The sequence below is a fragment of the Photinus pyralis genome, unplaced genomic scaffold, assembly GCF_008802855.1.
Source record: "Photinus pyralis isolate 1611_PpyrPB1 unplaced genomic scaffold, Ppyr1.3 Ppyr1.4_LG9, whole genome shotgun sequence".
Lineage (NCBI taxonomy): Eukaryota > Metazoa > Arthropoda > Insecta > Coleoptera > Lampyridae > Photinus > Photinus pyralis.
The window spans coordinates 5005138-5032871 of NW_022170878.1; the positions used below are offsets into that span (position 1 = coordinate 5005138).

The following is a 27734-nucleotide window of genomic DNA, read 5'->3' on the forward strand; positions in this document are numbered from 1 at the left end:
GAGGCCCCCCCTTTAAAAATTTCACATAAACCATATTAGCTGTCCTTGCGATACGAGACAGGAAATTGTATGGCAAATAATTTGCTTGCTTTGCGAAAAGACACATGAAATTGGTTTCTCGCATTATAAGCATAAATTTTTTATAAAAATCTAGCGCAGTTGACACAAAATAAACTTGCTTACTTTGCGAAAAGATAGGGGAAATTGCTTCCCGCAGTGTTAGCATAAATTTATAATAAAAATTGAGTGCTGTTGACATATGCCGCGATCAGTGTTTCGGACCGAATCGGTAATCGGCAAGTAAGATTTTATCTTAAATTTCCATGACTAAAAGTATCGACTACGTAATTGATTTCTACACTTTGGAGATCGAATCGAATTGTGGTTGAAACCGAAACCTTCAAGTGCATACTGCCCCAACGTTACCATACATACTTCGAAGCAGAAAATCGACTAGAGTGCTTCAAAACAACCCTAGCAAATAAAGTTATATTTATAACTAGTATGGGAGCTGCAGGTGTAACGACTAATGTACAAATTGTAGTTACATAAAAATTACCTACCCATAAGGCATGTAGTAAAGTTTAAATATGAATAAATGCGTTACAGTTTCCTGCCCTTCATCCTTATGATTACCTACCTGCAATAAGGTTGAAATGTGAATAAATGCGTTACAGTTTCCTACCATTCATCCTTACGACTCACCCCGAGAGCGAGCAACCATCGCCTCATTATAGGCCTGGGGGCCACGAAATGTATTTACAGGTTAGAATGGAGCATGACATTGGTAATAGGGCCCCCCTTACATGTCTCGGAGAATTATAAGTTGGGGCCATGTCACGGCACCTGTTTTTTCATTGACTTCAACCTCTAACTATAGAATCTCTCAAAGTCTGCGTGGCTCATTTGGTTACGCGCTAGCTTTCTATTTCAGGTATCGTGGGTTCGATTCCCAACGCAGATAACAAAAATTTTTGTCTATAGCAATCACGTGACCGATGACGCGAGTCCAAAATATCATCCAAGATGGCGGATGGAGCGAGAGAGGCAGACAGACAGACGGTCAAAAATGGCGCCCAACAATATGGCGGGATTAGAGACTAATAAAATGGCGGCCGATCCAAGATGGAGGATTTAGTGACTAATAAAATGGCGCCCAACAAAATGGCGGGATTAGAGACTAATAAAATGGCTACCGATCCAAGATGGCGGAATTAGAAACTAATAAAATGGCGATCGATTCAAGATGGCGGATTTGGTGACTAATAAAATGGCGACCGATCCAAGATGGCGGAATTAGAAACTAACAAAATGGCGACCAATCCAAGATGGCGGATTTGGTGACTAATAAAATGGCGCTCGATCCAAAATGGCCGACCACACCGCTCATTGGCTGTGACGCCACAGGGGGCGGTCCCTAAAGGCTCCGCCTACCGTATCCCATTGGCCAAGGGGAGGGGCATAGGGGGGCGTGCTCGTCTCTGATTGGCTGTGACGTCACGTGCTCGTCTCTGATTGGTGTGACGTCACTTCCTGGTCCAGAACGAACATAGGTCTTCTACTTATTCGTGTTTCTATACGACATCCAACATAATCATGCCTTTTGTGTTTTGATTTTGTTATGTCTACAATGAGTGTGGAGAACACAAAAAAGTATCTTGCCGCATTAGGATTATGTCCTAGATAAAGATGTCTATGATGAGGATCCCCGAAACCATGGAAGATAAAACGATGGGCCAAATTAAGGAAAAGTTGCGCAAATAAGGAGTAACTATCATGCTCCCAGAAAAGCACAGTTTAATGACACTCCCTGCAACATAATCATAAGCATGTTCATTGCTCGAAACGTTCTAGGGGAGAGCGTAGCATCGGGGATGTGGGGGAGTAATGAATACCTCCCAAGGTACAAAGAATCAATCTTTTTCCAAGAACTACCTTGACAGTTGTCATCAAATCTTCCTTTACTAGGGGGTATTCCATGCCCCTCGACCCCCGGTGCTATGTCCCCCCCCCCCACTCCCCTTAGAACTCCTGTGTGTGGATCAGCAAAGAGAGATTTGATGAAGGGGGGGCCTTGATTACACCCTCAACATAATAATCATAAGCACTTTGATTGTCGTAAACGTTTTAGGTGAGATAGTAGCACCGAAGGGTCTTGGGGGGTATTCAATACCCCCCAGCACACACTAAAAATGCATTACCTTGTCCCGAGAACTACCATGACGTTTGTCATCAAATCTCCTTTTGCTGAGAGGAGGGAGAGCCTCATCTCTCTCGGTGCTATGTTCTTCCTCCCTTAGAACTCTTACGCAACGAATATCTCCTAGGAAAGGAAAGTTTGATGACACTCCCTTACAAAATAATCATATAGGCATGTTGGCGGTCGTAAACGTTTTAGGGGCGAGCAGTGCACCGGAGGGGGGATCAATTACCTTTTCCGGAGTATGTACCCCCCCCCCCCATTAAAACTAATTTATGTAATATCTCCCAGAAAAGTGAGTTTGGTTGACACCCTCCTGCAAAATTATCATAAGCATGTTGATTGTCCTAAACCTTTTGGGGGAGAGCGTAGCAGCGATGGATCATGGGGGGGGGGGGGGTACAAGAAATCAATTACTTTTCCTGGAAACCGCCAAGACAGTTGCTTTTGTGGGTACAAGTTAGTGTTTAATTAGTACCAAGTAATAGACGCACAGATTTCAAATTTGGGACGAAGGTGCCAACTTTATTAGCGTGAAAGGTTCTTCCCTCTTCCTTTGGGTTTTAGAAGCTTTCTTTAGAAGTTAAAGACCTAAAAAAAGTAAGGAGGGGGCGGTAAACCAGATGTAACAACTTACTTATCGATGGCCGTACGATAGCACAGGGAAACACTTCCTCCATCTTTTCCGGTTCCGCCATCTGCTTGGTGTACGTAAAAGTATTCGCATAACCGTTCCACAGATCCCTCCTCCAGCTCCTTCTCTCTGCCTAAACAAATGGCCTTACCACAAAACGCCCGTTTTATGTCATTCCTTTTAGGTAGAATTACACGCCCGTAACTCGCACTTTGTACAAGTTCAGATTTGATTAAACGCGCCACTTTATATGTTTTTACCCGAAATTAAGCTGTTAATTTTTACAAATTTTCACTAGTAATTACGCGTTTTACTTATTAAAGTTGAACGACGAATCTTCACAATTACGCGACAACGATTTCTCGCGCTCACTCTCTGAAAGTCTAACCTCGAATGCGGGCTAAGATCCCCCCCACAAACCGCTCTAACCGACCCACGTTTTTAATCGAAATGCGCACGTTCATCGCCCTTATCTCTAGACATATTTGCGTTCACGTTCTGTATGAAGCGGTACATGCGTAAATTTCCCTATGTTGAATCAAAATACAAATACGAACATAATACTTTTAAAAATTGCGAAGCGGCCTTAGCGGAAATTAACGAATTTTAAGCAAATAGTTTGAATTATTAGAAGGGGGCCCTAAAATATTTTCTGTTAGAAATAAACCAACCAACATACCGGGTGACCCAATAAGACTGTTCCTCGGCCATATCTCGGGAACCGTTCGGCGTATGACTTAGGGGTAAAAAAAATTATTGGGTAAATCGATCATGAAGAATCGCTGGAAAATATTTTCAAGTTCTAAAAATGACCAACAGAGGGCGTAACTGCCAATCTTAAATTTTAAAATTGCATTTTCTTTAAATTTCGCATAATAAACTTGTGATGATCTTAGCCTCCTACTATCTTGGTAGCTAACGCCAACTTCAAGTCACACTGGAATCTTGGATCACATTCGGTAGTAGCGGGAATGCCAAACTAACATGGCTGCCTATTTGAATATTCTCGCTTACATTTCCTGCGAGAATCTGTCACTCTGGGGCCACTCCGAGTGCACAAAGATCGTGATCGTCATGTAGGACACCTACGTTGTGTAATAACTGGGTTCTCAGCAGGCACTGAGGGCGTTTTATGGGTAAGGAACACCAAAAGCAATAGTTGATTAAGTTTATATTGCAGCTAATACCAAAACGGTGCCCCTGCAGAGGGTCTTAAGTGGTTCTATACTACTCCGGCATTTACCTTACGAATTAGGAAAACTGCAGGAAAACCTAATTCGGAGTAGTCCTATAATGAACAACATCCAATGTACAGCACTTTTGGGCCCTCTCGAAACCGGGGTAACTACTACAAACACGCTATGAGTAACCAAAATGGGATCGAGCCATTCCCCAGGTATTACAACACATACATCGGACAAAACTAAGAGATGTCAAATATACCTCGCCGGGCGGGAGGAGTACCCAGGCCCAGTGGAGTGCCTGTAGACGTGGGCTAAAGTTGTTGGGTTCGGAACGAGTGAAAATGTTAGTGTTAGGTTCACCAAGGCCGTATAAACTTGAATAGCTCGATCCCCTCTAAACAAGCACACTTCCCTCTTGATTACTCACAGTCCCAAATAAGCAAATATAATGAAATGCAATGGAATAATCGAGAGTGACTAAAAAGCACAATACACAAATTAAATATGTACACATGCAAGTATGTAAAGCACAGATACAGCCCTACCGACAATGAAACATGATTGCCAATACCAACAAAGGTTACACATTAAAGGTACAAGTGATTGAATTCAGTAAGTAGGTACATAAATAAAGGGTTACCATCTGCATTCAAGTTACACACCTTTATAGATTAATTGGATAAAGCAAATACCTCACCTGATATAACAAAGCAAAAGCACACAGCAATGATTAAGGTATAACAAAATATTTCAAGACCAGCCGTACTTTAGACTTCAGCCGGTTACAAGACAAAGACCATGAACACACATGTTGTACTGATCTTAACCCACCCCCAGGCTCGAAATGAAAATGACAGATTTCACGGAAAAGTGGCAACGTTGCAATCTGTCTATCAAAACACGGTTCCCGCCTAAAATTCAAACAAAAGAATGGCACGTGATTGGATCGTCTACGGTAGGGCCCCCTTACGTTACACGAAGCTAATACAATGACTCGGGACCCAGTCGGGCAGGAACACTCAAATAAAACACTGTAATGTCTGCGAGTTTATTTATTATAAACTTATTCTGAAAAACCCCAAATTTGGATGTGGTACATTAAAAGCAAAGCAAGCAAAACCTAAAGGTGCCGCACTCTCGCAAAAGCAGACTACCAAGGCGCAAAAGAGCGCGACTTGAGAAAAACCTTGGCCTTGAATAAAACCCAAACTATGTTAATCACAAGCAAATTAAAACACTACCTTAATTAATGAATGAATTCGAGTAGCAGGGGACGTTTGAACAGTATGCGTAGAGTATTCGTCACAACATGTCAGGTACTTTTCTTTAATCGCGGCTAGAAGGCAACTCACTTTTTAGTTAATCATTGGGTGGTGAACCTGGTTATTGTTAGGTTTGGGCCAGCGTCTTCGCTTGATTGCCCTCCTGTTTCACGGTTATATTGTTAGTGATCGGGCTGGCATATTTGCCTATTAACCCGTAACGCAGTTAAGATTGTTAGAGGCAACACATTCACACATTTATTGGTATAAGTCACCTTACTAGTTATTCATATCATTATATACCGAATAGAGTGGTGTGACGTTTGTAAAAACACGTCTGATCTATTATTCATGTTGTGACGTAACAGTAGGGAGTTATGACCATACTTGGTCTGCTTGTGGGGCCCTTAATTATGCTCAGTTTCCACATAATGACATTGGTATAAAACCCAGACTTCCGGAACTACTATCTGTGCTTCGTAACACTCCCCGGACATCGGTCTCGTAACGACACAAAACTGAAGGTGGTTAAGAGATGGGTCGCCGCCCATGGGCAGGATGGCCTTTGTTTCTTCTTGCAATTAAGAATGAGAAAAATCAAAAATTACGTTTTCAATTCTGTTTATTTTGACAACAACTCAAAACAACTTTTTTGTTACTATATTGTAATATAACTTGATTTTTAATCAAATTGTGCAAACATAGCCGGCCGCATTAAACGATTCGTTTAATTATTCATCTTCATTAAGCAATGGACATAAATTACGTACTGCCCGCTTATATAATCCAGATTTTGTTTTAATAGTCGCTACTCTGATGATGTTATCATCACCGGGATGAACTTCAATAACTCGTCCAATTTTCCAGTGCGCAGGAGGTGTATTATTTTCTTTAATTAACACGATAGTCCCTGGTTTAACATTATCTTGTGCTGTTTTCCATTTTGTACGAATTTGGAGATCTCCAAGGTAGTCCATTGACCAGCGATTCCAAAATTGTTGTTGTAGCTTTGATAAATACTGCCACCTGGATAATCTATTAGTGGGAATCTCCACGAAGTCAGTATTCGGTATGGTCGTAAGTCGACGACCAATAAGGAAATGAGAAGGAGCTGGGGAAAAATGCCACTTAATCCCTTCATAAATTAAAGCTGGGGAAAAATGCCACTTAATCCCTTCATAAATTAAAGACTTTTTAAATTGATCTGCATTTTTGTTAAGAAATTCAAACATAGTTTTTAAGTCATTATTTGCTCCTATAAAATTACTACCATTGTCACTGAATGTATTATGTGATTTTCCTCTGCAAATCTTCTAAACGCAGCTAAAAATGCGTTAGAGAGATCAGACAGTAATTCGAGATGACAGGCCTTAGTAGAAAAACATACAAATATACAAATATATGCTTTCGTTATTTTGCATCCTCGTCCTTGTCTATCTTTTAATTTAATTGGACCACAATAATCAACCGCACAATTGGTAAATGGTGGTGACGGAGTGACTCTAAACTTTGGCAACTGTGCCATTATAGGAGCAAAAGAATTTGCTGCGTGTCTACGGCAAATCACGCAATTTTTTATTACTGTTTTTGCAGTCATACGCGCAGACAATGGCCAAAATCTTTCTCTTATAATAGCAATGAGAGAATTAGGGCCGCAATGTAAATTCTTTGTGTGTTCATATTTAAACAAAAGTTTAGTAAAGTAATGTGATCGAGGGAGTATAATTGGATGTTTTTTCTCATATGCAAGTAAAGCTTTACTGAGTCGACCTGTAAGTTTTATCAAGCCATCATTATCGAGAAAAGGCGTTAATGAATTTAATTTACTACGCTTAGGACATTCCTTTCCCAATAAAAAGGCTTGGTACTCATTAGGAAAACTTTCTTGTTGAATTACCTTTACGATTTTATTAAGTGCATTATTGCGTTCAATTAATGAAAGATGTTCAGTATTAATTTTAGAAGAATTACGACTATTATTGATAAATCTTAAAACCCAACACATTACTGATACTAGTTTATTAAAATTTGAAAATTTTGAAATTAAATTACTTATTTGGTTTTGAAATTGCACTATTGTTAATATTATAGGTTTTGGAGTTTTTAACTCAGGTAGGTCAATATTATTGTCATTGCATTCTGAAAAATACTCCGTGGTACTACATAACCTTTCTGGACCAAACCACCATAAACTATTAGATATTATTTCCTTTGGATATAAACCACGAGATATTATATCCGCAGGATTATGGTTTGTTGATACATACTTCCACGAATGTGAATTAGTTAACTCCAATATTTGATAAATACGATTCGCAACAAATGTTTTTAATATGTTAAGTGGAGTAGTTATTCATCTTAAAACAACAGTAGAATCGGTCCATAAAATGCAATTATCAAATTGAATTCGAGACGATTTGAGTACTTTATTTACTAACTCTGAAAGTAATACTGCACCACAAAGTTCAAGTGGGTATTGTTAATTCTTTAACTGGGGCAACTCTGGACTTTGCTGCAAGTAAATGAATTTGCACATTTCCAAATTTGTCTGTTGATCTTATATAACAACAACACCGACTAGCATCGCAAAAACCATGCAACTCATTTATAATTGAATTCGGTAATCTTGTACAGCGTGGTACTTTCAGATTATTTAATATTTGCAAATTCTCGTTGAATTCTTTCCATTGAATATATAATTCATGTGGTAAGGGTTCATCCCAAGATAATTTAAATTGCCACAAATTTCGCATAAAAATTTTTGTTTTACATATTACGGGTGCAATTAGTCCTAATGGATCAAAGAGTTGAGCGATGTATGCTAATACATCTCTTTTCGTCAGTGTATGTGGAATTAGGGTTGTATTAATTTTAAAACATAGGTAGTTGATCTTGGTAATGTAACCAAGGTAATCCAAGAGTTTTTAATATGTTACAAGAACTATCTGAAACTGTTTGATGTTCAATATTTTTTAATAACGAATTACTAATACTTTGAATTATTTCGGAGCTATTAGATGCCCACGTACGTAACGGCATTTTTGCAGATTGTAATATGTTATAAATGTCCTTTGATGTTTGAATTAATTCTTGGGCAGAATCACATCCGGTTAATAAATCATCTACTACGTAGAAATCTTGAAGTATAGCTATGGAAGCTTTCGGAAAAATTGCTTGTGACTCTAATCCAAGTTGATGCAAACACCGTATTGCTAAAAAAGGTGCGCTTGATGTTCCATAAGTAATTGTATTTAGTTTATAAGTTTTAATATTATCTTTTGGATCTTCTCTCCAGAAAACTAATTGAAATTGCCTATCTTTATCATCAACAAGTATCTGCCTGTACATTTTTTCTATATCTGCACTTACAACGAATAAATTTTGGCGAAAACGAATCAAAATTGAAAATAGATCTGATTGAATAGTTGGTCCAACCATTTGTAAATCGTTTAGTGACTTACCAGATGAAGTTTGTGCAGATGCGTTAAAAACGACACGCAGTTTTGTTGTTAAACTTGATTCACGAATTATTCCATGATGTGGCAAATAATAATTTGGAGTAAAAGGTTCCGACGTAAGTAATGTCATATGACCTAATTGAATATATTCTTGCATAAATTCATTATACTTCTTTTTTAGATTAAGATTTCTATTGAACCTTCTTTCTAAACATTGAAACATTTTTAATGCATAATTTTTAGAGTTTCCTAAATGTTGTGTTGTACAATCCTTAAAGGGAATTCGTACAATAAATTGTCCTGAAGAATCACGTTTGTACGTAGATTTAAAATGATCTTCGCACAATGTTTCTTCTTTTGACCATACACAAATATTAGGCACCGATTCCAACTCCCAAAATTTTGCAAGTTGTTCTTGTAATATAAAGTTATCTGAAACCTTCACTACATTACACGCAATAGTATGATCATTTTCTTTTGAATTTATTGATCCCGAAATAATCCATTCTAAAGAAGTATTCTGCAGTATAGGTTTATTAAAACCTAAAGAAATTTGACCTTCGCGCAATAAATGCCAAAAGAGAGATGCACCGATTAATAAATCTACATCTTGCGGTTCGTAATAATTTGGATCCGCTAGTTTTACATGATTAGGTATTTTTAAAGAATTGTTTATTAATCTATCAGGTAATCGTCCTGTAATCTTAGGCGTAATTAAACAAGACATTGTTGTAATGAACGAATTAATTCGCGATTTTATTATTAGTTCGCATTTATTTAGTATATTGCTCACTGAATTATTAATTCCTATCACAGATATTTTTGTTGGAATTTTTGTTAGACATAATTTATTAAACATACTTTCAGTAATAAAGCATGATTGTGATCCTGAGTCCAACAAAGCTCTACAAGCAAAGATATTACCTTGTGCACTCATCACATGTACTACCACAGTTGAAAGTAAAATATTAGAATGATTGCAATTACTGCTAATAGTCATACTTATTTCTTCAACATCAGATACTTCATCATTTTCCTGAAATTCTGAAATTTGTCCCACATTTACTGGAGTCACTTCTTCGAAATGTAACAGTGTATGATGCCGTTTATAGCACTTTTTACAAGTATCAGATTTGCATGTTCGACTCGCATGATTAAATTGAATACAATTTGTACACAGACCTTTTTGTTTTACTAATTGGTACCTATCCTGAGGGGACAAATTTTCGAACTGCGCACATGCAAATATTAAGTGATTAGCATTACAAATCGGACAAGATGACGTTTTTGAATGATTTGACCACAGCCGTCTATAATTACAAGCCATGCTGAGAAGTTTGGCAACGTTGTTCGAAAGTCAATTCGTGGGCCGATGTAAGTTTTAATGGCGTCTTGTTGCTCTTGAAAAATGGCATTTTTCCTCTCTCCTGTGTTTCGCCTTGGCGGTTTTAATATAGAAGAAAGATACTTAGGCAGCTTACAATTGCGCACATATATTATTTATTTACAAAAATGGATAATAACATTTTTATTTGACTTTAAAATTCGGAACGCTGAAATTGGTAACTGCATCATAATGTGTTTTCCATCGAGATCTCCGAAATTGGTGAACTTCTGTCGAAAGAGGTGGAGGTGAAGCACACGCTTGAGCACTTAATTTCGGCAAAAGGACAGTAAATCGCTGTGCATCAGCGAGGTTTTATCAACCACCAGGTGCGATTCAGAATGGCAGATTTTAAGCCCGTCGCTACTCCAGTGGGTCTAGGTACGAAGCTTTTAAAGAGGGGAGCCCCGTAGACTTCAAATTCCCGTACCATGAACTCTTGGGAATAAGTTGAAAGGTTCCTTCAGAAAATCGATTTGACATGTCCGTGCTAGAATACCTGAAATACAAACTAATTGCATTTTTTCACGATAAACACTTACCGTACTTACGTACCACGTAGTGTGTAGGTCATATTTGAGCTTGTACAGGTACTTTGAACAAATACAAGTGCTTGTAAAGGGTCCAGTAACAAGTAGCCTGCTTTAGAGGTTAAGACAACAAATCAATATATTTCGTTTAGCAACTTACCTGAATAGTAATTTCTGTTCATTCCATACGGAGTAACACAAATTGTCGCAATCTCGCTCTGTTAAAACAGGTAAATAGGAATATTACACCCAAAACACGTATAAAATACACCTGAAATCTCTGTCAAGTTGAATTAGGAAATCGGCCTACCATGCAGTGTTGCCATAATTCTCAGCACGGCTTGTAATTATAGACGGATGTGATTTGACACAACCTTATTTGATGTGACGTTTAAATTCATTTTAGGTTTACTATTATCGTATGACCTTTGACATTTATTGATTTTCATACAAACGTCAGCCTTTCTTTCTAAAAATGTTAACATTACCTTTAAACTGATCCTGTTGTTATTATTTGCTTTATATTTCTCCCATTCTTTAAAGGTATATTCATCCAATTTTTCGGATATAACAGAAATCAACAGTAAATCCCAGTGCTCGACCGGTACCTTTAGAAGTTGCAAACAACGAACGTTTTTATTTACAGAATCTACAAATTTTCTGATCGCTTCGGATGATTCTGTTTTGCAGTATGGTAACTTCAATAATGATTTTATGTGATTATCAATAAGTACTTCTTCTTTATTAAATCGTTTTTAGTTCCCATGCCACAGTATAGTTATCATCGGAAAGCGTGATACTCTGAATGATTCTTAAGGCTTCATCGGATAATGTTGATTTTAAATATTGAAATTTCTGCACCTTGGAAAGATTTGAATTACTATCTATAATTGCTGAAAAGCTGTCACGAAACTCCAACCACATATTCATGTCACCATTAAACTTTGGTAGCGTTAATTCTGGTAATTTAATATTCAGTGACATAGGCATATTTACAGAGGTGGACGGCAAGACATTTTCGATGGAAGAAATAGCTTTTAGAAACTGATGAATAAAATAAAGTTTCAAATTCATTAAGCTCTTCTACATTATTTGTAGAAGTCGACCCTATTTCTTCTAGCTGAAGATGAATATGAGTAAATTCCTCAAGTATATTTTCAATTTTATTGATACGTAATTTAAGCTCAGATTTATTGAAATCGTCTTTTAAATCATTAATGTATGATGAGAAGGCATTAAGCTTGTTATAAAGAAATTCTCGTTTTACTAAAAGGGATTTTACATATGCTTTATTTTTATTTGACATTACTGGTCAAAATAAAATTCAGTGCGTTATGAATTATTTTAAAGCAAATTAGAATGATCACTCTTACCTCGCAAAAGAAATTGAGAATTTGTGGAAAGGATATTTGGTCGTTGACACTGTTAGATGATCCTCAAATGGACAGATATTGGATTCTTGTAGCTTCCGATTGAATATTGTTGGTACGAATCGACGAATTGGCGATTCACGTTGTTTATTTATTCGGTAGAATTGATTCTTCGTAAAGCACGAGGTTACTTTTTGCTCGGGCGCCAAATGTTTCTTCTTGCAATTAAGAATGAGAAAAATCAAAAATTACGTTTTCGTACTTCCGGGACTAAAGTAAGAACTTCACTCCTTTATGACAAGTACTGAAGTGTCACTTTTTGTCCCGCCGGGATTAAATTTAGACGAAAATCCCGGAAGGATGAAATTACTAACAAGGCAATTTTAGTAGGTTGTTCCACATTTTGTATGCGGCACTACTTCTTAAACGCATCGTACTGCTGCTCATATAGTTTTTTGGATTTCGGTGGTATCAATTCTATACCTAGTTTGGCTGCTTTTGGTCAATATCAAATACACCTTTGTCACCCACCACCAAAATTATGACACTAGCAATGACAGTTTCCAAATTATTTTTGTTACCATAGCATAGGGATTGTCATACCAAGGCAACGTTCCTATGGTAACTTGTTAAGCAGCGATTTTTTGAAAGAACGCGTTCTCTAACTCCATACATATTAAGTGTTTCGGTTTCGGAAGTACGAAAAATATCGTATATACCTTGCGACTGAAGTAGTGGTCTTAATCCCTCAGGTAAACTTTACCTTCGGGATTAAAAGTACTACTTCAGTCCCGCGGTATATAATATACTATTTCAATTCTGTTTATTTTGACAACAACTCAAAACAACTTTTTTGTTACTATATTGTAATATAACTTGATTTTTAATCAAATTGCGCTAACAGCCTTTGTTACAGCACTTCATCCCTAGAGTTGGAGTTTCGAGGGCCCTCGGATCTTTTTATGCCTTAGCTCTAGAACACCTTTCTATTCTAGCATCCGAGCTCCCTCTCACGGTAGAAAGATATTAGTTACATACAACAAGGCACACACATTCGCGAATGTTACGAGTCACCCTAAACTAAATACACCTAGCATTGCATGCCCTACTTCACGGAAGTCGAGGTTCGACATAGGTACACCCCCGTGCACCGTGTAACTGAGTAAACGTGGTCTAAACCTGAGATATTGTAGACTTCCACAAGCACATGGATATTAGTTAACACCTTGCATGTTGTAAATTACGTATTAGCGCAATGGTGGTTGGAAAATATCTGATTTAACAAATGGCACTATTCATATAAGTGCATAAGAGTAAACTACATAAAATACTTTACCCGACACCAAATTGGTTAAACTCACAAACACCAAAAACAAAGCTAAACTATTGATACAACTTAAAATACAATAAGCCCACCATCAACAAGCTTTAACAACCAACAAGTGATGATGTGACGCCAAGCACCCTAAAATCCCCAAACATCCTCCGGAAGCTACCAAAAAAAATATCGACAGGTGATGATGGCGTTGGCTCATGTCCCCAGAATCTCCAACTACTTGACCGGTTGCATCCGACGTTGAAATATACAGGGTATTTAAAGGGATATAGACATCTCACAACCAAAATTATTTACACAAACTCTAAATTTACGATACAAAAACTGAACATTACAATGACTCAAATTCTGTGTCGATTTGACAGAGTTTCCCTCGGGTCCTAAACAAACTGAAATTTCTAAAGCTGAATTGATAGTTCCGTACCCGCAACACCGTACCGTAACGTTTGGAATTAAACCCTACTTGTTTGGTGTGAAGATTTATAATTCGCGTTAACGTTGCGTTACAACGGTTACGGTACGTAGGAAATGCCCAAAATTTATTTCTTACGGTAAATCGTGCTAACGCGCTTGTCTTCGGTACTACTCGGATCATTCAAACAGTTGAGTTTATCCTGACGTTCGTTTCGTTTATTTACAATAATTATTGACACTTTGTTGGTTATTATTATTTTGAAATGCACGTTACTCTTACTGACAGATGACATAAGTTCGTGGCGCAAGATCATCTCTTACCACTACGGTAACTAAATCGTATAATTTTCGTTAACGTAAGATTTTACGGTTCCGTTCTTACGGCTACGGAACTATAAATCCGGCTTAACACTAAACCTAAATTACGTTTACAGCACTTAAATTTTCAACTACAGGGTGGTTCGCTCTCATCGTCGGTATTATTTCAACGTAGAGAAACGAGACCCCCTGCAGTTTACGCAACAGTATGATGCTAAATTGCGGTTGCTAGTGGTGAGGGAGGTAAATGATAAAGCTAAGGTACACTTTCTCCTAGCTATGTAAATGGCAGTGTTTTGTATTTTTATCAAAATTGCAAATTACAACGATAACTTTTCTTATTAAGCCGTTTAATTCCCAGTCAAAATTGGTTTTCAGAAATTCATGTAAATATAAAAAAAACCTGTTTTGGTCCTTCCAAATGCTTAAGCTATTAATACTTGGTTTTTATTTTGTTTTTTTGAAGTGAGCACCTCGTAACATTTACAAATATCCCTCCTAGAACTACGTGTGCGTTAAATGGTGTCGTTTAAAGTGGTATTTGTTATTTGTCTCGTAATCACAATTTGCACACTTAAAATCTTTAGAATCGATATGGTTTAAAAGGTGACGTGTAAGATATCGTTTAATATTTGTGCTATAGTCACAATGAACACATTTAAAATCTTTAGAATCTACATGTTTTAAAAGGTGTCGTTTAAGATACCGTTTATTATTCGATCCGTAATCACAATGAGCACATTTAAAATTTTTAGAATCGATATGTTTTAAAAGGTGTCGTTTTAAGCAGTATTCGTTAATTGCCTTGTAATCGCAATTAGCACATTTGAAATCTTCAGAATCGGTATGTTTTAAAAGGTGTTGCTTAAAGTTGTATTTATCATTTGTTTGGTAATCACAATTAGCACACCTCAAACCTTTAGAATCGGTATGTGTTAGAAGGTGTCGTTTAAAGTGGTATTTGATATTGGTCTCGTAATCACAAAGAGCACATTTAAATTGTTTAGAATTGGAATGTTTTAAAAGATGTCGTTTAAAGCAGTATTTATCAGTTGTGTGATAACCACAAGTACCACATTTAAAATCTTTAGAATCGATATGTATTAAACGGTGACGTTTTAAGTAGTTTTTGTTATTTGCCTTGTAATCACAATCAGCACATTTATAATCTTTAAAACCGGTGTGTTTCAAAACGTGTTGTTTTAAGCAGTATTTGCTATTTGCCTCGTAATCACAATTAGCACATTTAAAATCTTTGGAATAGGAATGTTTTGAAAGGTGCCGTTTAAAGCGGTATTTGTTATTTGTCTTATAATCGCAACTAGTACATTTAAGATATGTAGAATAGGTATGTTTTAAAAGGTGTAGTTTATGACATTGCCTATCATTTGTTCCAAAATCACAATGAGCACATTTAAAAAATTTAAAATCAACATGGTTTAAAAGGTGGCGTTTCAGATTACGTTTATTATTTGTTCTATACTCACAATGAGCACATTTAATATCTTTAGAAATTTTATGTTTTAAAAGGTGTCGTTTTAAGAGATATTTTTTATGTATTTTGTAATCACAATTAGGGCATTGTAGCGCATTACGTTTGTGTGTTAAAATGTGCTGTTGAAACAGTTGGTTATTCTTCGTTCCATAATCATAATGAGCACAGTTAAAGCCTTTAGAAACATTATGCTTCAATAGATGTTGTTTACCTTGCAGACCCCTGTCTGTTGTGTGTTGTTCAAAGTCACATTCAATAACGTTGGAAATTTGAGTTTTAATATCCCAACTCCATTCAGTTTGTTGTTGTACCCCTTCAATATTGAGCGATTTTGAACACTGTGCAGTGATGGTAATTTCGTCCTTTACTGTAACCACCGCTTCGTTGCTTACTAAAATACTTCCCCGAAGATCTGAATGGATTTCTTGTTCTTGTTTTGGTTCGATTTTAATCAGTGGTGCAGTACCATTTTCATCCATATCTAGGGACAATAACGTTATCAAATAATGTTTTTATTTATGGAAAATACGGTTTGGTTTTAATCAATACAAATTACATACCTCGTTAGAGTCTAGCTCTCACTACCGACGCCCGACGTAGAAATCTAGAAACAGCTCTGGCTGTAACTCAAGTGCCGATAACGGTCAACTTCCATTTTCATGGCGTATCACCTCCAGTAGCGGTGCAATACGTTTTTTATACTGTATTTTTTAAGTAAAGACGAATCCACATGCTTTCGATTTCTGACCTATCTTAAAGGTACCTTTACACTATAATATATCTCACATGAATTTTTATATGATATTTACTACCAACATATTTTTCGTAAGAGTTTTAATGTTTTACTTTACACTTGACAGGTTATTCATATGACTTTAATACAAGAAGTTACGAAACCATATATAACTTCTCTAAATTAAAATGTTCTAAGTTCCAAGATTGGGCTACTAGTTCAAAAGTTACAGCCCTTTGAATTTTCTTTCGAAATTGGTTTCTAGTCTATAACTTTTGATTGAAAAGTCTGATCGAAAAAGTACGAATTGTTTTGGATTCTACGCACCAAAATTAATAAGAAAAAGTATTTTCCCGAGAAATTTTGGTGCAGTCGATTTTTGGAAAAAAGGAAGGTTATACACAGCCCTTTTTTTGCCCCGAAAAAAAATTGGCTCAGATCGATCCGGAAATCACTTGGATATTTAAAATGTCATGTCATTTGTCATGCAGAAATAGAAACATTCCTATTCCACGATTTACGTATTATTTCCATATTATTTTCCTTGTGATTTGTCTTATGACAGTCATAATACCAAAAATAGAATAGTGTAAACACAACTCTAAATGCTTGTTACTTATCATATGACAAATCACATGAGAAATATGATAGTGTAAAGGTACCTACCTACCTTTATAGATTAGTTTATGATATTTTTTTTGTCCTACTTTTGTATATAGTGTATTTGAGATTGTTCACGATAATCAACAGTGTATAAAGTGCCTACTACTCACGTTATCAACAAATATGTTACAATATACAAATTTCTTACCATTACGGTCTCTAGTTGCCGGTGCGGAAGTAGATAAAGCTCTGGCTGTAGCTACTGTACATGTTCAAAGGGCTTTATGTCCAATGGCGGAGCGATGGGTTTTATTATACACTGTATCCCCCATTAGATTAGATTTGAAGCTGAACTTCACCTCAAATTCCCGCGCCAACGGGAACCGACCATTTCCTACCAATGATCCTTTTAACTAACTTTGTTAACATTGATAATAATAAGTCTTTATTTACACACATTAACAAAATACAATAATCTAAAAACCTAGTATATCATTACACACCCTATTCACAAAACATATACAGAAACCTAACGTGTTTGCTCACATAAATAACCTACACTTGCCATTTTCATATGACTGTAGAGAAAGAGAATGTTTATACATTAAAATATTTTAAAGTGAGGGTTGCTGTTGGTGCAGATGTAACTTTCCCCTAGCTATCTAAACAGTGGTGTTTTTGCAAGTTTTGTTTTTTGTTATCAAAATTTTCTCTCTTAAAACCTTTAGAATCAATATCGTTTAGAAGGTGTTGTTGAAGCGTTTAATATGTGTTCTATAATCACAATTTAAAATGTTTAGAACCGATATGTTTTAAAAGGTGTCGTTTAAAGAGGCCTTTATAAGTTGTTTGGTAACCACAATTGGCACATTTAAAATCTTTAGAATCGGTATGTTTTAAAAGGTGTTGTTTAAGACATTGTTTATTATTTGTTCCATAATCACAATGAGCACATGTAAAGACTTTAGAATCGGTATGCTTTAAAACGTGTTGATTCAAGTTGTATTTTCTATTTGTCCTGTAATTACAATTAGCACATTTAAAATTTTTAGAATCGGTATGTTTTAAAAGGTGTCGTTTAAGATATCGTTTAACGTTTGTTCTATAATCACAAAGAGCACATTTAAAATCTTCAGATTCAATATGTTTTAAAAGGTGTTGTTTAAGAAATCGTTTATCGTTTGTTCGATAATCACAATGAGCACATTTAATATCTTTAGAAACGGTATGTTTTAAAAAGTGTCGTTTAAGACACTGCTTATCATTTGTTCCGTAATCACAAAGAGCACAATTAAAATGTTTAGAATCGGTATGCTTTAAAATGTGTTGATTAAAGTTGTATTTTTTATTTGTCCTGTAATCACAATTAGCACACTTATATTTTTTACAATCGGTATGTTTTAAAAGGTGTCGTTTAAAGTGGCATTTGAGATTTGTCTCGTAATCACAATTAACACATTTAAATGGTTTAGAATCGGTATGTTTTAAAAGGTGTCGTTTAAAGTGGCATTTATAAGTTGTTAGGAAACCACAAGTGGCACATTTAAAATCTTTAGAATCGGTATGTTTTAAAAGGTGTCCTTTAAGACATTGTTTATTATTTGTTCCGTAATCACAAAGAGCACATTTAAAATGTTTAGAATCGGTATGCTTCAAAACGTGTTGATTAAAGTTGTATTTTTTATTTGTCCTGTAATCACAATTAGCACACTTAAAATTTTTAGAATCGGTATGTTTTAAAAGATGACGCTTAAAGTAGTATTTGCTATTTGTCTCGTAATCACAATTAGCGCATTTAAATTTTTCAGAACCGATATGTTTTAAAAGGTGTCGTTTAAGATATCGTCTAATGTTTGTTCTATAATCACAATGAGCACATTTAAAATCTTCAGAATCAATATGTTTTAAAACGTGTTGTTTAAGATTTAGTTTATCATTTGTTCTATAATCACAATGAGCACATTTAAAATCTTGAGAAGCAGTATGTTTTAAAAGGTGTCGTTTAAGATATCGTTTATTATTTGTTCCATAATCACAAAGAGCACATTTAAAGTCTTTAGAATTGGTATGCTTTAAAACGTGTTGATTAAAGTTGTATTTTTTATTTGTCTCGTAATCACAATTAGCACATTTAAAATATTTAGAATTGGTATGCTTTAAAAGATGTCGTTTTAAGCAATATTTGTTGTTTGCCTTGTAATCACAATCTGGACACTGTAATGCATTACGTTTGTGTGTCACAATGTGCCGTTGAAATAGTTGTTTATTCTTTGTCCTATAATCACAATGAGAACAGTTTAAGCATCCTGAAATATTCTTTAAAAGATGTTGTTGAACTTGAACCTTACTATTCGCGTGTTGATCAAATTCACATTCTAAGTCGTTACTCCATTCACTTTGTTGTTGTACTTCTTCATTGTCAAGCGATTCTGAGCAATGTGCAGTAATGGTAATTTCGTCCTTTATTGTAACCACTGCATCGTTGCTTACTAAATTCTTTTCTTGAAGATCGGATTGGATTTCTTCTTGTTTATGTTCGACTTTAATAAGCGGTAGAGCATCATTTTCGTCCATTATCTAGCGGTCTTTAATGCCTACGTAGCACGAACTTATCACAGAACTTATCTACGTAGTAGATAAAAGCTCTGGCTGTAGCTCAAATACCGGCAAGTCATAACGTATCACCATCAGTGGCGGAGCGATGGGTTTTTCATACTGAATTCCCAAATGATCCACAAATAAAATGCATGGACATACAAACTTATTAGTTATTTATTGTTAACTGTAAAGGAAAATCAATAATATGCAGCTAATGAACACTATAATCCGAAAGATCGACAGAAACTATATCATACAATCATGACGACCTCTAGTACCATGGATAGACTTAGGCAGTGTTGATATCTTAGATCATATATGCATAGATATATCTCCCACCTTACCTTAAAATTGGCATTTGTGCCCAACACAAACAGGGATACATTTTGCAACGCAAGCAGAACGCGGCACATGCGCAATAGCATCCGTATGTAATCAACTGAAAACCATAGGCGGCGCAAAAAGGGGTCACTTCATATTAAATTACGAAGTACGTATTTTGCAACTTACCTACTTTCTGTACTACTACGTTCGCCACAAATTAAAAGTATAGTATTTTACGTTAATTATTACCAGCTAAAGTTGTTTGATTTTCAGAAGTTCATGTAAATTGAAAAAATCTATTTAGATCCTTCCAAATGCATATTTTTTGTTATGATTTCCTTAAGTGTGCGTATTTAATTTAACGAGAAATTTGTTCCTTGTAAAAACGGTTTGTGTGTTATAAGGTGTTTTTAAGAGAGAATTTTTTAGGTGTCTCAAAGTCGCAATGAGCACATTTAAAATCTTTTGGACCGCTATGTTTTAAAAGGTGACGTTTAAAGCAGTACTTGCTATTTGATTGGTAATCACAAATATCACATTTAAAATTAGAATCGGTATGCTTTAAAAGGTGTCGCTTAAGATATCGTTCATTATTTGATCCATAATCACAATAAGCACATTTAAAATCTTTAGAATCGATATGTGTTAAAAGGTGTTCTTTAAAGTGGTATTTGATATTTGTCTCGTAATCACAATTAGCACATTTAAAATCCTTATAATCAATATGATTTAAACGATGTCGTTTAAGATACTGTTGTTTATTTGTTATAAAATCACACTGAGCACACTTAAAATCTTTAGAATCGGTATGTGTTAAAAGGTGTTCTTTAAAGTGGTATTTGTTATTTGTCTTATATTCACAATTAGCACATTCCAAATCTTTAGCATCGATATGTTTTAAAAGGTGTTGTTTGAGATACCATTCATTATTAGTTCCATAATTACAATGAGCACATTTAAACTCTTTAGAATTGGTATGTGTTAAAAGGTGTCGTTTAAAGTGGTATTTGATATTTGTCTTGTAATCACAATTACCACATTTGAAATCTTTAGAATCGTTATGTTTTAAAAGGTGTCGTTTAAGATATCGTCCATTATTTGTTCCATAATCACAATGGGCGCATTTAAAAGCGTTAGAAACGGTATGCGTTAAGAAATGGTCTTTAAAGTGATATTTGTTGTTTGTCTTGTAATCACAACTAGCACATTTAAAATATTTTAAATCGATATGTTTTACAACGTGTCGTTTAAGATAGTGTTCATTACTTGTTCCGTAATTACAATGAGCACATTTAAAATCATTAGAATCTGTATGTGTTAAAAGATGTCGTTTAAAGTGGTATTTGACATTTGTCTTGTATTCACAACTAGCACATTTAAAATCTTTAGAATCGTTATGTTTTAAAAGGTGCCGCTTAAGATATCGTTCAATATTTGTTCCATAATCACAATGAGCACAGTTAAAGCTTTCTGAAACATTATGTTTTAAGAAATGTTAGTTTTACCTGCAGCTTACTACTTGTGTGTTGACTGAAGTCACATTCAAAATCGTCGGAAAACTGAGTTTTAATATTCCATCCACAATCAGTTTGCTGTTGTACGTCTTCATTGCCGAGCAACTTGGAGCATTGTGCAGTAATTTCGTCCTTTATTGTAACCAATGCTTCCTCACTAAGTGAAATGTTCCCGTAAAGATGGAGTTCTTCTTGTTTTGGTTCGATTTTGATGAGTGGTAAGACATCGCCTCCCTCCATTATCTAACATCAATAACGTTATCAAGAAATGCGTTACAATTATGTTTTTGTTTATTATTAAACAATACAAATTTTTTACCAGTCACAGTCTATTTATCTCTGGGTTCAGATCATTGAGTTAGAAAACTAATGGAAGGAATCAAATGCTTGGCCAGGGCGTCGATTCCCGAAGATGTGCTTTGTTCACATCGACTGACCTTGATGTGAACGTGAATGTCACTGCATTCTCGAACCTACCACATCGAGCGAAAAGTTGATCGAACGCAACGACTGGTCTAGACCACTCGTTGCGTGAAAGTCATGCGCAGTTCCAGCTACAGGACGGATCTTGCAGCTGTTTTGCTATAGAGGTTATTCAGTGCCCTAACCTATAAATTCACATATTTTCTGTGAAATAAAACATGGAATTGTTCGAGGATTTTCTGGTTATTAATAACAGTATCCTTAATGCAAAAACGAAACAAAATACAAAACTGACAAATGACAGTTCAATTCTTGTCTGTGATTGGTTAGCGCATACAGTTTGTTCGCGATTCGGGAATGCAGCTAAACTTATCCCTATCGTATACGATCATGACGTCATGACAGCCGGTCACATCACATGCACATCACGGAGCATATCGACTAACTTCGGGAATCGATGCCCTAGACGTAGACCACGGGAACCAAAAGTGGCCTCTAGCTGTGATTAAAGTACCACACCACTTCCGTTATCATTAGCGTCTCACTTCAGTGGCGTAGAGATATAATTTTCTTTCCACTAATAGGAATAATAACAAAAAAACGTATAGGAGTAAAATACATGCTCGTGGTAAAGTAAACAAAATAGACAAGGATGGGAAAGTATGCAGATTTAATATAATCATTGATTACAAATTTAAATATACATCGATGTGTTCCAGTAGTATAATTAAGGCCAGTTTACTATAGCCACTATACAACTTGACAACTCCCATTAAATTCACTGTGTTGATCAATAGCTACAATAGACTGGTTGGTCTCAGGTTCATTACAACGGCAGAGAGATTCAATAATAATTTATTGTTTATTGGTCTCAAAATGTATCCGCACTCGTAAAAAAACTTACACCTGATATCCATATTATAAACTCACACGTTTAGCTGCAAAAACAAGTTTTGATAGTACCTACTGCATATTTGATGAACATTTTCCGCCTTTCCGGTGCAACCTTTGGTCGAAATCACAGTCAATGAAGCGTTGTGAGCACAAAAGCAAATTTCGAGAGCTGTTCTTGAGATATATTTACAAATGTTAGGTAACCATTTTGCTCGAAGTACTGGTCCGTTTGGAAAACTAAGAAACATAAACTGGGTACCTACAACCTCGCCTACAACATGATAAATGACATGCGGCAGTTAGTTATTTATATAAACCAGAGCACAAACCGATCCGAAATTATTAGGTACTACAAAATTGCAAATTTAATTAAATTTGAATTTGGTGGAAAACTGACAGTGACAGGATCCGCGTTTTCATATGTCAAATAATGTCGGCCAAAATGTACCTTCACGGGAACCTATCCACGCGAGTGGCCTCTATCTGTGGCAACTTCCGTCTACAAAAATTCTTACCCCCTCTACCATTATATTCCCTCCATTAGTTTTCTATCTCAATGGTTCAGATGTAGACAAAGCTCTGGCTGTGGCTCAAATACCGGTAAGGGTCAACTGTCAGGTTCATAATTTCTCACTTCCAGTGGCGGAGCAATGAGTTTTAATACTGTATCCCCAATTAGATGAAAGTAACGTTCGCAACCTTAAAATTAATACACACAATTAACAATCATAAATTAGCGCAACCTGCAAACATTATCGCTTAACTTTACGGAAATTAACAGAGATAGATATGCGCGTGTTTCTATACGACATCCAACATAATCATGCCTTTTGTGTTTTGATTTTGTTATTTCTACACTGAGTGTGGAGGACACAAAAAAGTATCTTGCCGCATTAGGATTATGTCCTAGATAAAGATGTCTATGATGAGGATCCCCGAAACCATAGAAGATAAAACGATGGGCCAAATTAAGGAAAAGTTGCGCATTTAAGGAGTAAATATCATGCTTTCACGAAAGCCTCTGAGTTCCCTGTGATATGGTCTCTCTCCCCCTTGTTTGACCGAAACGTTGTATGGGAAAGCGTAGCACAGCGCCGGGGGGAAGTACGGAATACCCCCCAAGAAAAACAAGGCATCCATTTTCCTTTTAGCTAGAACTACTAGGAACTATAGCAGTATCAAATCACACCCCCCCCCCCCCGCTATAACTGACATGTATGGAATTACTCCCAGAAAAGGACAGTTTGATGACACTCCCTGCAACATAATCATAAGCATGTTCATTGCTCGAAACGTTCTAGGGGAGAGCGTAGCATCGGGGATGCGGGGGAGTAATGAATACCTCCCTAGGTACAAAGAATCAATCTTTTTCCAAGAACTACCTTGACAGTTGTCATCAAATCTTCCTTTACTAGGGGGTATTCCATGCCCCTCGGCCCCCGGTGCTATGTTCTCCCCCCCCCCCTTAGAACTCCTGTGTGTGGATCAGTAAAGAGAGATTTGATGAAGGGGGGCCTTGATAACACCCTCAACAAAATAATCATAAGCACTTCGATTGTCCTAAACGTTTTAGGTGAGATAGTAGCACCGGGGGGTCTTGGGGGGTATTCAATACCCCCCAGCACACACTAAAAATGCATTACCTTGTCCCGACATGACGTTTGTCATCAAATCTCCTTTTGCTGGGAGGAGGGAGAGGGTTATTCCATACCCTCATCTCCCCCGGTGCTATGTTCTTCATCCCTTAGAACTCTTGCGCATGGAATATCTCCTAGGAAAGGCTAGTTTGATGACACTCCCTTGCAAAATAATCATATAGGCATGTTGGCGGTCGTAAACGTTTTAGGGGCGAGCAGTGCACCGGAGTGGGGATCAATTACCTTTTCCGGAGTATGTACCCCCCCCCCCCCATTAAAACTAATTTATGTAATATCTCCCAGAAAAGTGAGTTTGGTTGACACCCTCCTGCAAAATTATCATAAGCATGTTGATTGTCCTAAACCTTTTGGGGGAGAGCGTAGCAGCGGTGGATCATGGGGGGGGGGGGGGTACAAGAAATCAATTACTTTTCCTGGAAACCGCCAAGACAGTTGCTTTTGTGGGTACAAGTTAGTGTTTAATTAGTACCAAGTAATAGACGCACAGATTTACAATTTGGGACAAGAGAGGGTGCCAACTTTATTAGCGTGAAAGGTTCTTCCCTCTTCCTTTGGGTTTTAGAAGCTTTCTTTAGAAGTTAAAGACCTAAAAAAGTATGGAGGCCAGATGTAACAACTTACTTATCGATGGCCGTACGATAGCACAGGGGAACACTTCCTCCATCTTTTCCGGCTCCGCCATCTGCTTGGTGTACGTAAAAGTATTCGCATAACCGTTCCACAGATCCCTGCTCCAGCTCCTTCTCTCTGCCTAAACAAATGGCCTTACCACAAAACGCCCGTTTTATGTCATTCCTTTTACGTAGAATTACACGCCCGTAACTCGCACTTTGTACAAGTTCAAATTTGCTTAAACGCGCCACTTTATATGTCTTACCCGAAATTAAGCTGTTAATTTTTACAAATTTTCACTACTAATTACGCGTTTTACTTATTAAAGTTGAACGACGAATCTTCACAATTACGCGACAACGATTTCTCGCGCTCACTCTCTGAAAGTCTAACCTCGAATGCGGGCTAAGATCCCCCCCACAAACCGCTCTAACCGACCCACGTTTTTAATCGAAATGCGCACGTTCATCGCACTTTATCTCTAGACATACTTGCGTTCACGTTCAGTATGAAGCGGTACATGTGTAAATTTTCCTATGTTGAATCAAAATAGAAATTCGAACATAATACTTTAAAAAATTGCGAAGCGGCCTTGGCGGAAATAAACGAATTTTAAGCAAATAGTTTCAATTATTAGAAGAGGACCCTAAAATATTTTCTGTTAGAAATAAACCAACTAACGAACCGGGTGACCCAATAAGACTGTTCCTCGGCCATATGACTTAGGGTTGAAAAAAATTACTAGGTAAATCGGTCATGAAGAATCGCTGGAAAATATTTTCAAGTTCTAAAAATGACCAACAAAGGGCGTAACTGCCATCTTAAATTTTAAAATTGCATTTTCTTTCAATTTCGCGTAATAAACTAAACATTCTTTTTTCACATTTTTAAAGAGAACCAAGTTATCTATCATTTTCGTAAAAACAAAAACTCAGTTATTTCAAAAACAAAGATGGCGTGGGGCGTTCAATTGTTTTTGCAATAATCTGCTTTAACTTCTTAACGGTTTGACCGATTGTAACAAATTTGGTATGGTTAAAAAGAGCTTTCCTTGGGCAATGAGAATCAACTTAGTTGAATCCTTCTTCGCCAGGGGGCTAGTTTTGACACTATGATCCAAAATCCTAAAAAAATAAATGGAATATGACTTTTTCGATATATTTTGAGTATTTCCAAAATGCGATCATCGCTGCCCGCATCTTCTATTTGCGTTATCCGAATCGATCATAAACCATCGCCGCCAGCATATTAAATGCTTCTTCGTTAGAAATTAGCACTTTAGAAAAGATTACAAATTCAAAAAACTGCACTTTCTGCATGTAAACAGCAGAATAATTTACAAATTACGGCTGTTATTATTTTATAATGCATCGTGTTTCATTTGTTTAATTTTCCAAGGCGTACCTAAAAGTGTAGGGTGCTTTTCTTTCGCGCCATCGACAAATACCGGAAATACGTCAAATAAGACACAATTTAAGCATTTTTATTAATTAATTAATTAATTAATCTCATTTTCCCAATATTTGAGGTTAGGAACGGTTTTCTCTGGCCTCTTTGGATGTTATTTGCCTACTTTTTCATAAAGAAAAAGTCATATTCCATTTATTTTTTTAGGATTTTGGATCATAGTGTCAAAACTAGCCCCCTGGCGGAGAAGGATTCAACTAAATTAACCATATTTGATATGATTCTCATTGCCCAAGGAATGCTCTTTTCAACCATACCAAATTTGTTAAAATTGGTCAAACGATTAAGAAGTTAAAGCAGGTTATTGCAAAAACAATTGAACGCCCCACGCCCTCTTTGTTTTTGAAATAACAGAGTTTTTGTTTTTACGAAAATGATAGATAAACTGGTTCTCTTTAAAAAAATTAGTTGTAGTTTATAATGCGAAATTAAAGAAAATGCAATTTTAAAATTTAAGATGTCAGCTACGCCCTCTGTTGGTCATCAAATATTTTCCAGCGATTCTTCATGACCGATTTACCCAATAATATTTTTACCCCTAAGTCATAGAACGGTTCTCGAGATATGGCTGAGGAACAGTCTTACTGGGTCGCCCGGTACAACACCAGACAGATCGGACAATGGCTAACGATATCGTTTGTACCAACCTTTAAAATTGCTAGCAGTTTGGAAAACAATCTAGGTCTAGACTCTAGATCATTCCTTACACACATTTTGGAAAAAAAACCTGCTTTGAGGAAACCACCCAACGGAGATAGGTACAATACTAATGGGGCGCTGTGGAACCTGGGTCGCGATAGGACAGCTATTTCGTGAATGTCAAATTTTTAACGAAACGTTTGCGACCAGGGACGCTACGCTCTTATCGGTCGGCCGTTTTGGCCAATGAGGGTGCACCACGTTTTAGTTCGCTGCCGGATGTGCATGCGGCGCGTCGCCACAAGCGTCAATTTCTTTTTGTTTAAACAGTCCAATTAACACTTTAATTCCTAAGAAAAAGTACGTGGCCTCAATTTGTTATTCTGTATATCATTACATTTTTTTATATATGCCCTAAAGTTTATATGTTTGCATGTCGATTTCAACATTTCAATGTGTGTGAATAAGCACCGGTACAAATCCGTGCTCAAATCGAGAAAAAGGTGTTGTAGCTCAAATCCAGCACCGTAAATGGCAATTAGGAATATTCACGATAGCAGCGTAAAGCTTGTCGTCGTTAATTAATTATCTAATAAAGGCGAGGCTTACCTTTATGGTTTGTTTGATTAGTATTATCTTCCCAGCGAGAGCATCATCAGTTATAAAAAGCGCCGGTTTCTGTTT

At 36.5% G+C, this 27734-nt stretch overlaps 2 protein-coding genes across 9 annotated transcripts; both read right to left on the reverse strand.

The window, feature by feature from the left end:
- Positions 1-5992: 5992 nt before the first annotated feature.
- LOC116181515 (gastrula zinc finger protein XlCGF46.1-like) lies at positions 5993-21471 on the reverse strand. 3 transcript variants are annotated; one of them, XR_004147268.1, is made up of 4 exons: positions 16146-16310; positions 15797-16066; positions 12026-12240; positions 5993-6391 (listed from the first exon to the last, which is right to left on the reverse strand). XR_004147268.1 is itself a non-coding variant. In XM_031501900.1 (3 exons), the coding sequence occupies exon 3, from the start codon at positions 16062-16064 to the stop codon at positions 14595-14597; it is 1470 nt and encodes a 489-aa protein (XP_031357760.1). In that variant the 5' UTR covers positions 16065-16066; positions 17130-17315; positions 21349-21471; the 3' UTR covers positions 14126-14594. The 3 variants fall into 3 exon arrangements, 2 of the variants coding, with proteins under 2 accessions (XP_031357760.1, XP_031357759.1); XM_031501900.1 differs by lacking the exons at positions 5993-6391; positions 12026-12240; positions 16146-16310 and adding exons at positions 17130-17315; positions 21349-21471 and having other exon boundaries at positions 14126-16066; XM_031501899.1 differs by lacking the exons at positions 5993-6391; positions 12026-12240 and having other exon boundaries at positions 14127-16066.
- On the reverse strand, positions 19494-27711 carry LOC116181516 (gastrula zinc finger protein XlCGF46.1-like). Of its 6 annotated transcripts, none has more exons than XM_031501907.1 (3): positions 27660-27711; positions 21360-21600; positions 19494-21313 (listed from the first exon to the last, which is right to left on the reverse strand). In XM_031501907.1, exons 2-3 carry the CDS (start codon positions 21595-21597, stop codon positions 20241-20243), a joined length of 1311 nt encoding a protein of 436 aa, XP_031357767.1. In that variant the 5' UTR covers positions 21598-21600; positions 27660-27711; the 3' UTR covers positions 19494-20240. The 6 variants fall into 6 exon arrangements, with proteins under 6 accessions (XP_031357767.1, XP_031357764.1, XP_031357762.1 ...); XM_031501904.1 differs by lacking the exon at positions 27660-27711 and adding an exon at positions 24954-25682; XM_031501902.1 differs by lacking the exon at positions 27660-27711 and adding an exon at positions 22748-22798 and having other exon boundaries at positions 21363-21600.
- Between the last annotated feature and the right edge of the window lie 23 nt (positions 27712-27734).